The sequence below is a fragment of the Elephantulus edwardii genome, unplaced genomic scaffold, assembly GCF_000299155.1.
Source record: "Elephantulus edwardii isolate Elephantulus edwardi_28Jun2011 unplaced genomic scaffold, EleEdw1.0 scaffold00129, whole genome shotgun sequence".
Lineage (NCBI taxonomy): Eukaryota > Metazoa > Chordata > Mammalia > Macroscelidea > Macroscelididae > Elephantulus > Elephantulus edwardii.
Genome location: NW_006399879.1, coordinates 8,282,941 through 8,297,702, shown reverse-complemented (window position 1 = coordinate 8,297,702; position 14,762 = coordinate 8,282,941). Strand labels below are relative to the sequence as shown.

At 48.0% G+C, this 14,762-nt stretch overlaps 1 protein-coding gene across 1 annotated transcript in view; it reads left to right on the top strand.

Moving 5' to 3' along the window:
• Positions 1–14,671: 14,671 nt before the first annotated feature.
• Positions 14,672–14,762, top strand: part of BLOC1S4 (biogenesis of lysosomal organelles complex-1, subunit 4, cappuccino) — a 927-nt gene continuing 836 nt past the window's right edge. Inside the window, exon 1 of the mRNA XM_006893673.1 lies at positions 14,672–14,759. Within this exon, the coding sequence (XP_006893735.1) occupies positions 14,672–14,759 (88 nt within the window). The remainder of the gene's footprint in view (positions 14,760–14,762) is intronic.

The window sequence follows — 14,762 nt, the reverse complement described above, 5'->3', positions numbered from 1 at the left end:
GAGTTCGGCCCTTTTGATTTTCTGACTCCAGCTCTCTGCACATTTCATTATAGTATCTTGCTTTGTTATCCATCTGTTTACCAGAAGAGGAAATGCATCTATCCTAAATGCTGGTGACCGCTGGTTTTCCAGTCATATGTAAACTGTATCTTAATCTGCCTGTTTACCAGGTGGGGCCTTCCTGAATTACTGAGACATAGATGGCAACTGACCTTTTCAGATGTAGAAATTACCTTTTTTACTAACAAAAGTGCATTGTTATTGATGTGCTGGCAATACTCCACAAAGTCCCCCTGCCAGGACACCACGCCAGCATCCTTCTCAGAAGAGGGAATCCAAGTACTTAACGTCCAGGCAAGGATCACAGGATCCTAGCTTTCTCAGGAATACTTCAGAGATGGCCCGTCAGGACCTCCCATGGAGTCTGAGTAGCCATCCTTGTCCCTCCGAGCCCCTCATGGATTCACACAGGCTTTGGGCTAGCACTTAGGACACAGCTGCCAGAGTGCCCTACAGCGGTGAAGGCAGGACGTCTAGAAGCAAGAACGTGCCAGTGGTAAATCCATGTCGTGATAACACGAGTGCCCAAACGTACCTGTCTTTCAGCACAGCACAGGTGTAAGAAAGAAAAATATACATATCTTCTCCTCAAAAGTGACAAGGTAGAGTTAGAGCACAATTAACACCTTTGGGGTCAGCAGTCAGGAAATGAGGAGACGCATTGCACTGGGAAAATCTGCAGTTAGAGACCTTTCCAAATTATTGAGGAGTAGTGATGTCAGTATGAAGACTAAGGTGAGTCTGATTCAGGTCACAGTCTTTCTGATTACTAGCTATACATCCAGGAACTGGATGATTAATAAGGATGACAGAAAAAAATTGATGCCTTTGAGCTGTGGTGTTGGAGAAGAACATTGAACGTCCCGTGGACAACCAATAGAACGAACAGATATGTCTTGGAGAGGATGCAGCCAGAGTGCTGTTTAGAGACCAAGATGATGAAGCTTCACCTCACGTACTTGAGGCATGTCGCTAGGAGGGGCTATTCCTTGGAGAATGACATGATCCTGGGAAGGGTGGAGAGTCAGCGAAGGAGAAGACCCTCAACTAGGTGGGTTGACACGGTGACTGCTGCAATGGGCTCTGTGTGTCAGGAAGTGTGAGGATGGCGCAGAATAGTACGGGGTGCAGATCTTTGGTTCACTGGGTGGCTGTGAGCACCTAACAATGACAAGTACAGGTACTAATGGAATACCACTTGGCATGTTCAGAAGCAGTCCTGGACGTGCTCACAAGGCTATGCCAAGAGAATGAGATGATGACCACCCTGCCAACTGACTGGAAGACATTCTTATTTGTTCCCACTCCAAAAAAAGGTAATCAAACAAACTACCATCGATATCACATGCAAATAAGAAGTCTTGCTGAAGACAATAGAAAACTGGAACATTGCCACGTAACCGACAGAAATTCAAGCTGGATTCCAAAGAGGACAAAATATGAACGATATCATTGTGTGGATCACAACAAATTGTGGCTAACCTTGAGAAGAATGGGGATCCCAGAACACTTAATCATGCTCATGAGAAACTTATACTTGGACCAGGAAGCAGTAGTCAGACCAGGACAGGGAAACACTGCATGGTTCAGGATCAGGAAAGGTTTGCGTCAGGGATGTGTCTTGTCTCTATATCTTTTCAATCTATTTGCAGAACAGATCATTCAGGAGACTGGACTTGATGAGGATGGAGGAAGACTCATCAACAACCTGCGTTATGCAGATGAAACAACCTTGTTTGCTGAAACTGAAAAGGACATGAAGCGTTTGCTGCATAAGGTAGTTGTGCGAACAGAGCAAGGGAGCACTGCATGGTTTGAAATTAGAAAATGTGTGTATCAGGGCTATACCCTTTCTCCACACCCATTCAATCTGAAACTGAAAATGTCTTTCAAGAAGCTGGACTCTATGAAGAAGAATGTAGCATTGGGCTTGGAGGAAGATTCCCCAAAAACCTACATTATACAGATGGTACATCCTTGCTTGCTGAAAGTGAAGGAAGCAGAAGGTCAAGGACTGGAGTCTTCAATATGGATTGAAGCTCAACATCAGGAAGACAAAGATTCTCACCACTGGGCCAATTGGAAGCACCATGATGGATGGAGAAGATATTGAGGTTGTTAACAATTAGAGCTTGCTCAGCTCTGCAATCAACACTTTTGGCACCAGCAGTCAGGAAATCAAAGGAAAAATTGCATTGGGAAAAATCTGCTGTCAGAGACCTCTCCAGAGTGCTGAGAAGTAACAATGTCAGTCTAGAGACTAAGATGTGCCTGATCCAGGCCATGGTCTTTGCAATTACTTGCTATGCATCAGAGAGCTGGACCATGACTAAGGATGACAGAAAAATTGATGCCTTTGAGCTGTGGTGCTGTAGAAGAGTCTTGAACATATCATGGATTGACAATAAAACAAATAGGACTATCTTAGAGAAAGTGAAATCAAATTTCTCCTTGGAGGCTAGAATTTTTTTATTTTTTTTTAAATTTTTTGTTTTGTTTTGTTTTTATGGAGGCTAGAATTTTGAAGTTCTGTCTCATATACTTTGGGCATGTGGCCAGAAGCAACTAGTCCTTGGAAAAGGACACCATGCTCGGCAGAGTGGGAGAGACAGTGTAGGAGAGGAAAACCCTGGATGAGATAGATTGATGAAGTAAATGGGGAAACGGGAGTCGGTGTGTTGGAGTGAGTGACAGTGGCTCAGGGCAGCGCAGGGTTCAGAGACCTTGTACATAGATAGGCTCGCTATCAGACGCAGGCAACTTGATGGCACGTAGCAAGAAGTTCTGATCCAAGTAGGTCTCACATGAGCACAATCCAGTGTTCTGGGATTCCCATTCTTCTCAGAGTCAGCTACAATTTGTTGTGATCCACACAGTCAAATGCCTTTGCATAGTCAAGGAAACATAGATATTCCTCTGGTACTCTCTGCTTTCTGCCAAGATCCATCTGACGTTGGCTACGATGTCCCTAGTACCACGGTCTCATCTAAACCCAGCCTGCACATCTGGCAGTTCTCTACTGACGTACTGTTCTGGCCATTTCTAATAATCTGCAGCAGAACCTTGCTCTGTTGGGTCACATTTGTCTGGAATGGGAATAAATATAGATCTCTTCCACTCAGTCAGCCAGGTGATTGTCCTCCAGATTTCTTTGCACAACCTGGTGAGCACATCCAGGGCAGCGACTGTTTGCTGAAATAGTCAATTGGTATGTCATCAACTCCTGCAGTTCCTTGAACTTCCTCTTTTATTGCTGTGGCCTCTTGATCATACGTTGTTTCATTAAATTCGTCTGTGTCAGTCAGTTCTTTTTGGTACAGGGACTGTGTGCTCCTTCCGTCTTCTTCCACTGCTTCCCCGATCATTCAGCATTCTGTTCTCAGCATCCTTAAGTATTACAACTTCAGTTCCTTCAGCTTAAGAAACGCTGAGTGAAAGTGGAAGCGGGGGGAGGGGAGGAAATTGTGCAACAATGAAAGAATATTTTTAAAGATAAAATCGAACTGGGTGGAGGGGAGGGAGGAAAATATGCAACAATGAATAAATGGAAATCCAAGTTTTCTGTAAACTATCATTAAAATATCAATTAAAAAAAAGAAAGAAATGTCAAGCGAGTTACTCCTTTTGCTTTTCCGAGTCCAGCTCTTTGCACATTTTGTTAAAATACTTGGCTTTGTCTTCCAGAGGTGTCCTTTGACATTTTCTGCTCAGCTCTTTAACTTGTGCCCATCAGCATGTGGTCTGTGCTTACATTTAAGTATATAACTACACACAGTCAATATCTGCGGTACCAGCAGTCAGGAGATGCAGTGCACTGGGAAAGTCTGCAGTCAGGCACCTCTCCAAATTACTGAGGAGTAGTGATGTCGGTTTGAGGGCGAAGGTGCACCTAATTCAGGCCATACTCTTTCCAGTCACTTGCTATGCATGTGAGAGCTGGACAATGAATAGGGAGGACAGAAGAAGAGTTGATACTTTTGAACGGTGGTTTTGAGAAGAGCGCTGAACATCCCACAGACGGTCAAAAGAACAAACTGAATGCTCCTTGGCGGCAAGGATGATAAGGTTTGTCACATATTTGAGCATGTTGTTAGGAGAGGCTGTTCCTTGGAGGGGGCATCCTGTTTGGAAAGGTGGAGAGTCAGTGGAGGAGAGGCAGACCCTCGACCAGTGACTGCAGTAATGGACGCGAGTGTGTCAGAGGCTGTGGGGTTGGCCAGGCGCTGACAGGGCTCAGATGCGCGGTTCATGGGTCACTGCTGGTCACCCTCAAGGGGGTGGCACCTAACAACAACAACATACACAATTTTTAGAAGTTTCATTGACTTCAGCTTTGAAGGTCTCTCTGCATGTACGGTTTCTCCCAGGAAGCTGAGTCATGTGTGGGAAATTTTCCAATGAGATTTCAGGGGCCTGTGGGCAGAGACAGCCAGATCTTGGTGCAGGAAGGTGTTCAAGGTGTTTGAAAAGAGGTGAAGGGACAGCACGTCAGGAGAACAGAAAGCTGGACCAGGGTAAGGATGACAGCTGGAGAGGGGAGCAAGCAGAAAGAGGGGTGCAGGTGGAGGACCACAGGGTCCGTGGAGATGCTCTGTGCACAGGGAATGAATGCATGTCCGCAGCACCTGTCCCCGCGCAGCCGCCTGTCCCCACGCAGTGCCTGTCTCCAGGTAACAAGCTTTCGAGACTTAGCCTCCTTTCTGTCTCTCCACCAGAACAACACTCAGCACGGCTGGACCTTGGGGCTGTGTCCAGCAGGAGCGCTGGTGTCGAGAACAGCATCTGGCATCTGTGCGTCAAAAGCCAACCTGATACTTTGAGAGCACAAAGATTGACAGGGAATTTATTATGGTGAGCTTGTGTATTAGTGCCCAAAGTATATGGGGCTTCTGGAGGCTTGGGAGCAGGTATTAATGAATTCCCTTCTGAGTGTTTTGATTCTCCACTGTCTACAAGCCAGATTTTACATACTTAATGCTGCTGATTTGTCACCTAATGAAATAAAACTGTCAATGATTTAAAAAAAAGCCAACCTGAGAGATGCCGAGGCCATCCTGACCGGGGTGACCTCCAGGGTGCTCCTGAGGCTGTAACTCTGCGTGAGGAGTCATGATTTTCCTCCCACGAGGACTAAATCGCTGACCTTCAGTTAGCAGCCTGGTATGTTACTCACTACACCCCAGAGTTCCTTGCATGGCGTTCAGGAGGTAAATAAAGTGGGTAAATGAAAACATCCATTGCTAGAGTTAGACCTTTAAGAAGGAAATTGACGCGGCCCCACCCCATCCAGCTGGGCTGTGAGGAAGGCCTGGGCCCGGAGCACAGACTGCTGGGGAGGCTGCCATCCCCGTGCTTTGCAGCAGCTAATGGGAGAAGAGGAAGCGTCCAAGGTGTTTGTTCTGGAGACAGAATCGCAGGCTTTCGTGGCTGGGTGACGAGCGGGTGCTGGCAGGTGGAGGTGTCAGCAACGAGCTGGACACTTGGGTCCTTGGGTCCGTGAACGCTTTCTTGGGGTCTGTGCGTCTGAACAAGGAAGCAGAACTCATGCTCTTGAATCGTGGTGCTGGCCACACATTGCCTATCCCGTGGATTGCCGGAAGAACAAACAAGCAGATCTGGGCAGAAGGTCGGCCTGTGTGCCATGGACCAGGGCCTGTACATCAGGCTATCATCAGTGACCAGAGGCATACAGGAGATGAAGTGTTTTTCAAACCCCAGAGGCCTAAGAGAAACAAGTCATCGTAGTGTAATAATTATCTGTGTATGAAGGTGTTGGATTCTAAAGGTTTTGAGTAGCACAAATTCATGCTAAAGAATTGCCGTTGAGAGACCCCAGTCTTTCACACTAGAGCTGCGTTAAGCAGACAGCCCAAGGGGGGAGTGGTCGCTGTCTACGGGCCTCAGGACCAGAGTCTCCTGGGACACACACCAAGCTGATGGCTTTGGGGTCGGTTTGCTCACGTTTCTTTAGCAAAGTCCCTGGTGAACTCGGGCTCCAAGCTTTGCATAGCACAGAGGCAATGTCCCACGTCGGAGGGGCTCCGCGCCTCAGGAGCACCCAGAAAAAAGAGAACAAGCCCAAGGTGGAGCTGTGGCCCCGAAAGTCCCACGGCTGCAGCCGAGTCACCCACCATGCTGTCACCTAGCAGCTCACACGTCCACCGCTGCCAGAGAGGGAGCCCTGACCAGGCCAGACCCGGCTGGGCTTCAAAGACCAGACAAGCAGAGGCAGAAGCTCGGGTGCTACCATGGCGAAAGGTCACTGTCGGCCTAAAGACACCACCTGCTCTGCAGGAGGGTCAGGGCGTCTCCTCCTGCGGGACTCACTGCCTCTGAAAACCCGCTGGGGTCACCTTGACGGCCATAGCCACAACCACAAAGGTAGAGAAAAGCATTTTACTGAGGAGCAGAGGTTCATGATCCGGGAGACACCAGAGCCTTCAAGTGCAATCCAGTGCTTTTCTGAAATAAAGGAGGGCTGTGCAGCTTTGATGGGATGGAGTGAGCAAAGATTCACAGCCCTGTTAGGGTTGTTCTCTGCTGTCGAATCGAGGACAACCCAGAGCCTCTGAACTCTTTTCTAGCCTCATCATCTCTGACACACTCGAGCCTTTTAGATGGAAAAAGAGCTGAGACAGAGAGACAGACAGAAAGGTAGGGAGGGAGGGAGATGGGAGGGGACAGACAGAGGAAGAAGCTGATCCCAAGTAATGACCAGGCCCTTTATTAAGCAGACCTGAGAGGGACGCCAGGTGACCACGGGCAGAGACCAGACCTCATGCAGGCAGGTTCCTCTAAGGGGGACTGTTAGGGAGATTGAGAGGGATGGACTTGAGGGGCCACGTCCTGTGAGGATGTGATCAGGTCCTGAGCCCAGTTTGGTGCCGGCTGTCCAGGTGACCTCGCCAGGATATGGTGAGGCCTCCTGAGGACATTGTCGGGCCTCCTCCAGGTATGGCCAGGGCCAGGCCTTGCGCTAAGTACTTGGGGTGGGCAGGGAACTACATCCTTCTTCCTACACTCCAGACCATAAAAGGTGGACGGAGCAGGGTCAGGGTTGTCCCTGGCTTTTTGCGTTGGACAAGGGCAATGCTGGGGTTGGTTCCCTGTAAGATCTGAAGGAGAAGCATCATTTTCACGTGTTCCAGGTGGTCACTCGGGAGATGGCTGTGAAACATTCTACTGAAAATTTCTGAGAGATTCTAAAACAGAGGCAAGAGTTAGGAGGACAAGCAGAAAGGGGGTCAGAATGTAGAGCAGCTGGGCTCCTCATTGCCACATGGTCCTGGTTCTCTAACTAGGGTGTTATCTTTGTCTTTTAATGATTTTATTCTTTCTCGAATACTCCTGATATATTGGTATAGATGTGACAGCCTTCTATGAGAAGCAGGGAGAGGGCGGCCTTTTCCATGGTTAACACACTGAGTTGTTTTATTTGGTAATACAACTGCCGCTGGAAAGTCACTCTGGTCTTGGACTGCACTAAGCTGAGCTCTAATATTGTCTAGTGACTCTTGGTAAGTTTTCTGAGAGGTGCTGGGATTTTCCTAGGGATATGCCCAGGGCTACAGTGCCAGGAACAGCCCCTGTTATCATTCTCGGGCTGGACTCTACAGGGATTGGTCCACGATGGCCCCGTTTGTGTGTGAGGTGCTGGTTGGAGGGACAGGGATCCATTCAGGATTGGTGGTGAGTGAAATCAGGGGAGGGAGGGGGGGGAGGGTGCAAGTTCTGCCCATTGGTGCTGAAAGTGTTGACTGTGGAGCCAAAGAAACTAAAGCTGTGAACGATCTCAATCTCTTCACCATCCATCCTGATGCTGCCAATTGGCCCAGTGGTGAGAATCTTTGTCTTCTTGACATTGAGCCTCAATCTATATTGGAGGCTGCAGTCCTTGACCCTCTGCAGCAAGCGCTTCAGTTTCAGCAAGCAGGGTTGTGTCATCTGCATAATGCAGACTGTTGATAGATCTTCCACCAGTCTTGACCCCACATTTCTCCTCATAGAGACCAGCCTCCTGGATAATCTGTTCTGCATACAGGTTGAAAATGTATGGAGACAGGACACATCCTGGCACACGCCCTTCCCAATTTTGAACCATGCAGTGTTACCCTGCTCTGTTCTGATGACTGCCTCTTGGTCCAAGTATAGGTTTCTCATTAGCACGATCAAGTGTTCTGGGATTCCCATTCTTCTCAGAGTCAGCCACAGTTTGTATGATCCACACAGTCAAACGCCTTTGCATAGTCAATGAAACACAGACAGACATTCCTCCGGTATTCCCTGCTTTCATCTAAGATCCATCTGACATCAGCTACAATATCCCTAGTACCATGACCCCTTCTAAACCCAGCCTGGACTTCTGGCAGTTCTCTGCTGATGTGCTGTTCCAGTCGTTTTTGGATAATCTTCAGTAGAATCTTGCTTGCATGTGAAATTAATGAGATTGTTCTATAGTTTCCACACTCTGTTGGGTCACCCTTCTTTGGGATGGGAACAAATATAGTTCTTTTCCAGTCAGTTGGCCAAGTGGTTGTTCTCCAGATTTCTTGGCACAACTTGGTGAGCAAGTTCAGGGCAGCGTCTGTTAGCTGAAATGTGTCAATTGGTATACATTCTATTTCTGGGGCCTTATTTTTTGCCATTTCCTTCAAAGCAGCTTGAACTTCTTCTTTCATCACCAAAGGCTCTTGCTCATACGTTGTTTCATGAAATTCTTCTGTGTCTGACAATTCCTTTTGATACAGTGACTCAGTATATTCTTTCCATCTTCTTTTAATACTTTCTGGATCATTTAATATTCTGCCTAAAGCATCCTTGATTATAGCAACTCGAGGTTTGAATTTGTTCTTCAGTTTCTTGGGTTTAAGAAATACTAGAACATAGAGGGGGGGGAATTATATAAGAATGGAAAGAAATGCTAAAATAAGAGAAATTAATAGGAGATGTTGTTGTTGTTTTGTGCTGTTGCGTCATCTGCGACTCATAGCGACCTTATATACAACAGTCCTAAACCCTGCTCTATCCTGTGCCAACCTCACTGCCTCCAACACGCCCACCCCCGTTACCCCAGTCACTGAATCAATCCACCTCATAGAGGGCCTTCCCCTCCTGCGCTGTCCCTCCACCCTCCCAAGCATAAAATCCTTCTCCAAGGACTGGTCCCTCCTTGCAACATGTCCAAAGTATGTCAGACAGAGCACCAGAATCTTTGCCTCCAAGGATACTGTAAGGAAATGTACAAAGGGCTGGAGGCAGAAAACCAAAAAGGAAGAAGACACTTTGCATTTTTTCCAGCTGAGAGAACTGAAGAACAAATTGGAACTTCAAGTTGCAATGCTCAAGAATTCTGTGGAGAAAGTATTGATGAAAAACCATGATTGTAGGGAGGGGTCCTTGGAAAAAGATATCACGCTGAGAAAGATAGATGGTCAGAGAAAGAGAGGCAGCTCAATGAAATACGCTGACACGGTGACTGTAAAAACGCGTGTGAGCAGTGTCGGAGACGGCGAGGATGGCGCCAGCAGGGCCAGGTCTGTTCTCCTGCTCGGAGGGTCTGAGTCACAGTCTACTCAATGACACCTACCACCCACTGCCCAGGGCACCCCGAGGGGCAGTGTGCAAAGGAGAGGCCTCTGGCTGTTTGAAGCCCTCCAGGCTCACTCTGTGGTGAGAAGAAAGACACTCTCCTCCAAACCCATGCACAGCCTCGAAACACCCTGCTGGAGGGGCCTCTGTGAGTGGACTCCAGCCCCACAACAAGTGGGTGACTCTGTGTGACCGTTTACTTTCCCCAGGACTCCTGGGACCAGCCCCTTGCTCCTCCAGTGACTTGCTAAGTGACTTTGAACAAGCTCGACCACTGTGCGTCTGAGTCCCCATGACTCTAGGGTGGGCCCTGGGCACCGTGGCCCCACAGCAGGATTGCCGCCTGGAGCCGCGGCCGTGACTTCTCCGGACCTGATTGGCAAGTGTCACTTTTCACTCTCAGAAATTTCTGGTTTGGTAAGTTGTCTTTTTCAAAAGTAGGAACTTCTCATAATCAGAGGTGCTGTGGTGGTGCAGTGATTAAGCACTGAGCTGCGAAGGACAGTAGGCGGAAACCACCCATTGATTGTCCAGAGCAAGAGAAGGCCGTCTGCTCCAGGAGCACGCACAGCCTTGAAACCCTCCTAAGAATCCTCCTTTGTCCTGTAGGGAGATATGATTCAAAAGTGACTCTACAGTATTGGGTCTAGTGAAGGTTTGGGGGTTCATGAAGGACAACTCTTGAGGGAGACTCTCAGGGATCATCGGGAAAGCTGGCTCACAGTCTGTCCTCAGGCCACTCCTTCATGGCTACCTCACGTGCAAATCACCACCACCCAAAGCCCCACCCCACCCTACCCCAGCGTGACCTCCAAGCCCAGAATGTTGTCACTGGGTCAACTGTGAATTAAACTCATTGCATGTAATTCCTTAGGTCTAGGTCTAGCTCTTGAAGTACAGTTCTTCTTGATCCGTCGTCTGTGAAATGGAAGAGTCACGCCAGCTGCCCCCACACATTCAAGACACAGTGCTGGTGGACACCTTGCTGTGACTGCTGGGGTCACCCCCATGAGTAACAAGGGGAACCTTGCCGTGCACCGTCTCACCCTCTCACACCTATCTGAGCCCACGGTACAGTCTCTGTGTCAATCCATCTTGCTGAAGGTTCCCCCCTCTTTCCTTGACCTTTCTCAGCAGGAAAACATGCATGAAATCTGTGAGATGCAATTTCTCCCTCCTTACCCCCAAGGACCAGCTGGTTGTACTTTCGGCAGGTCGTGGGATGTCAGTACTCTTCTCCAACACTGTAATTCAAAGGCGTCAGTAATTCCCCTGTCTCCCTTGTTCACTGTCCAGATCCCAGGTGTATAGGAAGCAAACACAAATGCCATGACTTGGGTCCAGGGCACTTTACACTTTAAACTGACATCCCTGCTCTTTCACACTTTGGAGAGGTTCCTGACAGCAGATCTTCCCAGGGCAATATACATCATTTGATATTTGATTTTTTTTTTCCTGCCAGACAGTGCCCCACTCTCCAACCTCCCCCTCCTGGCGGCCAGGGCAGTGCTCACAGCAGTGCTCACTGGGTGCTTTTGATCTGATAAATGCACACATTCCGGCAAAGGGGATTAGCCACGTGTTAACTCTAGAACTACCACAGTCACCCAAGTAGGAGAGGAGACCAAAGGAACCGTAGCTGCTTTCATGAGTCGTTCGCAGCTTCACTGGACAGGCCCTGAGCACTTAGACAGGCCTAGTTTCTGAGACAAGCATATGCTACTGGCAGGGTCCACCAGGTGCATCTTTTGACTTCTTGACTGCTGGTGCCAATGGTATTGGTTGTAAATCACATAAAACAAAATCATTGGCAACCTTAATCTTTTCTCTACCTGTGATAATGTCTACTGCTCTAATGGGGAGAAGCTTTGTTTTCTTGACATTGATGTATAATTCATATTGAAAGCTACCATCTTCGATCTTCATCAGAAAGTGCTTCAAGTCTCCTTCCCTTTCTGCAAGTAACATTGTGTCATATGCATAATGCAGTTTGCTGATGAGTCTTCCTCCAACCCTGATGCCACATTCTTCATAAATTACTCCTCCTGGAATTATTTGCCCTACATACAGATTAAACAGATATGGGGAAACGATACAGCTCAGAGAAATTCTGGAATGAATGAGCCTCACGTCTTGACTCTCATCTCAACCCTCAGAACTCTCAGTTGCCTGTGCTGCTATCCCTCTGTTTTCTGTGAAAGGTATCAAAGATGCCTAGGGCGCTCTCACACTGCTTCCTACCCTGTGAGATTGTGAGTTGTTCTGAAGTGGTGTTGAGCAGCATACCACCCACAGCTATCCCATGAACAAGAGATCAGAACTCTCTCCTATCCTGCACCATCCTTAATCATCCTGAACATATCTGAGTCTGATGCAGTACCAGCAGTCAGGAGACTGGGAGGTGTGTATTATCAGGAAAGCCGACTGTCAGGGACCTCTCCAATGTTCTGGAGAGCAGCCCATTCAAGCCAGTCTTTCCAATCACCTAGTATGCATCTGAGAGCTGGACAATGCATAAGGATGACAGAAGAAGAGTCGGTGCCTTTGATCTGCCGTGTTGGAAAAGAGTGCTGAATATCCCAAGGACTGCCAAAAGAACAAACAGACGTGTGTTGGATAAAGTGCAACCAGAATGTTCCCTGGAAGCAAAGACGGTGAAGCTTAATATCACATATTCTGGACAGATTGTTAGGACAGGCTATTCCTTGTAAAACTGAAAGTCTATCTTAATTATCCAATGCTGATATAAAAGAAATACCACAAATGTATGGCTTTAGCGAACATATATTTATTTTCCCTTTGTTCAGGAGGATGTTGTTATGATCAGTATGAACACTGAAGTTGTGTATAAGTTAGGATTTCCAGTAGATTTTGAGGTGGGGGGGAGGTGAGACAACCCATTACAAAGTCCAAGGATCTTTCATTCCACATTTGTGTCTATCCTTTCTGTCCAGGATGCAATATTTCTGCTAATACAATGAATTTTGGCTGAAAGCAAGGAGTATGAGAGGAATGTCTGTGTTTCATTGATTATGCAAAGGCGTTTGACTCTGTGGATCACAACAAACTGCAACTGACTCTGAGAAAAATGGGAATCCCAGAACAGTTGGCTGTGCTAATGCAAAACCTAGACTTGGACCAGGAGGCAGTCATCAGAACAGAGCAAGGAAACACTGCATGGTTCAAAATTGGGAAGGGTGTACGCCAGGGATGTGTCCTATCTCCATACCTTTTCAACCTATATACAGAACAGATTATCCGGAAGGCTGGGCTCTATGAGGAGGAATGTGGCATCAGGATTGGTGGAAGATCTATCAACAATCTCTGTTATGCAAATGACACAACCCTGCTTGCTGAAACTGAGGACCTGAAGCACTTGCTGCAGAGGGTCAAGGACTGTAGCCTTCAATATGGATTGATATGTCTTGATATTGATATGTCTTGATATCTTGATATGTCCTTGGAGAGGGACATCCTGCTTGGGAGGGTGGAGGGACAGTGTAGGAGAGGAAGACACAGTATGAGGTGGATTGATTCAGTGACTGGGGTAATCAGGGGGTGTGTGTCAGAGACAGTGAGGTTGGCACAGGAGAGAGCAGGGTTTAGGGCAGTTGTACATAGGGTCGCTATAAGTCGCAGGTGACTCGATGGCACATAACAACAACATGTTTGGCAAGAGGGTGGGACAGAAAAGGAGAGGAAGACTGTCAACCAGATTGACACAGTGATGGCAGCAGTGGGCTTCTGTGTGTCAGATAATGAGGGTGGCACAGTATAGGGTAGCGTTCAGCTCTGTTCTTAGGGTCGCTAGAAGTCATACACGACAGCACCTAATTGTTGTTGTCCCTTTCCAAGAACCGGTCCCTCTTTACAACATGTCCAAAGTATGTCAGAAAAAGCTTCAGAATCCTTGTCTCCAAGGAGCAGCCTGGTTTAACCTCTCCAGGATAGATCTGTTTGTTTTCTTAGCAGTCCATGGTACCCTCAATACTCTTCTCCAGCACCACAGCTCAAAGGCATCAATCCTCCTTCTATCCTCCCTAGTCATTGTCCAACTCTCTGACGCATAACAAGTGATTGCAAAGACCATGGTATCAGACACACCTTAGTCTCCAGAATGACACCATCGCTCTTCAGTACTTTGGAGAGGTCCCTAACAGCAGACTTTCCCATCGCAATACATCTTTTTATTTCCTGGCTGCTGGTACCAAGAGTGTTGACCGTGGAGCCAAGCAAACTAAAGCTGTGAACAATCTCAATCTCTTCACCATCCATCCTGATGCTGCCAATTGGCTCAATGGAGAGAATCTTTGTTTTCTTGATATTGAGCCTCGATCCATATTGAAAGCTGTAGTCCTTGACCCTCTGCAGCAAGCGCTTCAAATCCTCCTCAGAAAAATCGGAAACAACACCTAACAGCATCAACAAAGCAGCGGAAGGACACAGCCATCCTTCTCCCACGGAGCCGCTGTTGAATTTGATCCCTTGGCCTTTGGGATTGCAGCGCAGCCTCTCACCACTAGCCCACCAGAGCCCCACTATTGTTTAATTTCAATATCTTTTGTCCCCTGTAGAGACTGAAAATTTCCAAAGCCTTCCAAGTCGCGTTCCTCTGTTTAAAAAGCCTTTCCTTTGCTTACTGCGCGCATCTCTCATTTCACTAAGAACAGGAGGAAGACAGGCCCCGTGGGACCTGTTCAGATGGAGGCTACGTACTGGGCGTGCACGGATTGCATGAATGTGTGCAAATTCATCGATGTGTGTACTTGATCCTTATGCACTTTATTATATCCCTATTACACTTCATTTATTTTCTTGGAGGGAGTCGGAGATCGGAGGAGGGGGGAACCTTGACCGAGCCAGAGCTGGGGACGACCGACGGACGCGGGCGCTTAACAGTGTGTGCGCTGGCGACTGACCGGCAGGTGCGCATGCGTGAGCCTAATCGTGAACGCGCGGAGAGGCCTGGGGGAGGGACGGGCGCGCCCGTCAGGGCGCCAGGACAGGAAGCAGGGGGGTGCGCATGCGTCTACTTAAGCGGAACCGCGCTGCAGGCCGGGAGGCGGGACCTCAGGGTGCCGGGAACCAGAAGCAGGGAGCGGCGCATGCGTGTG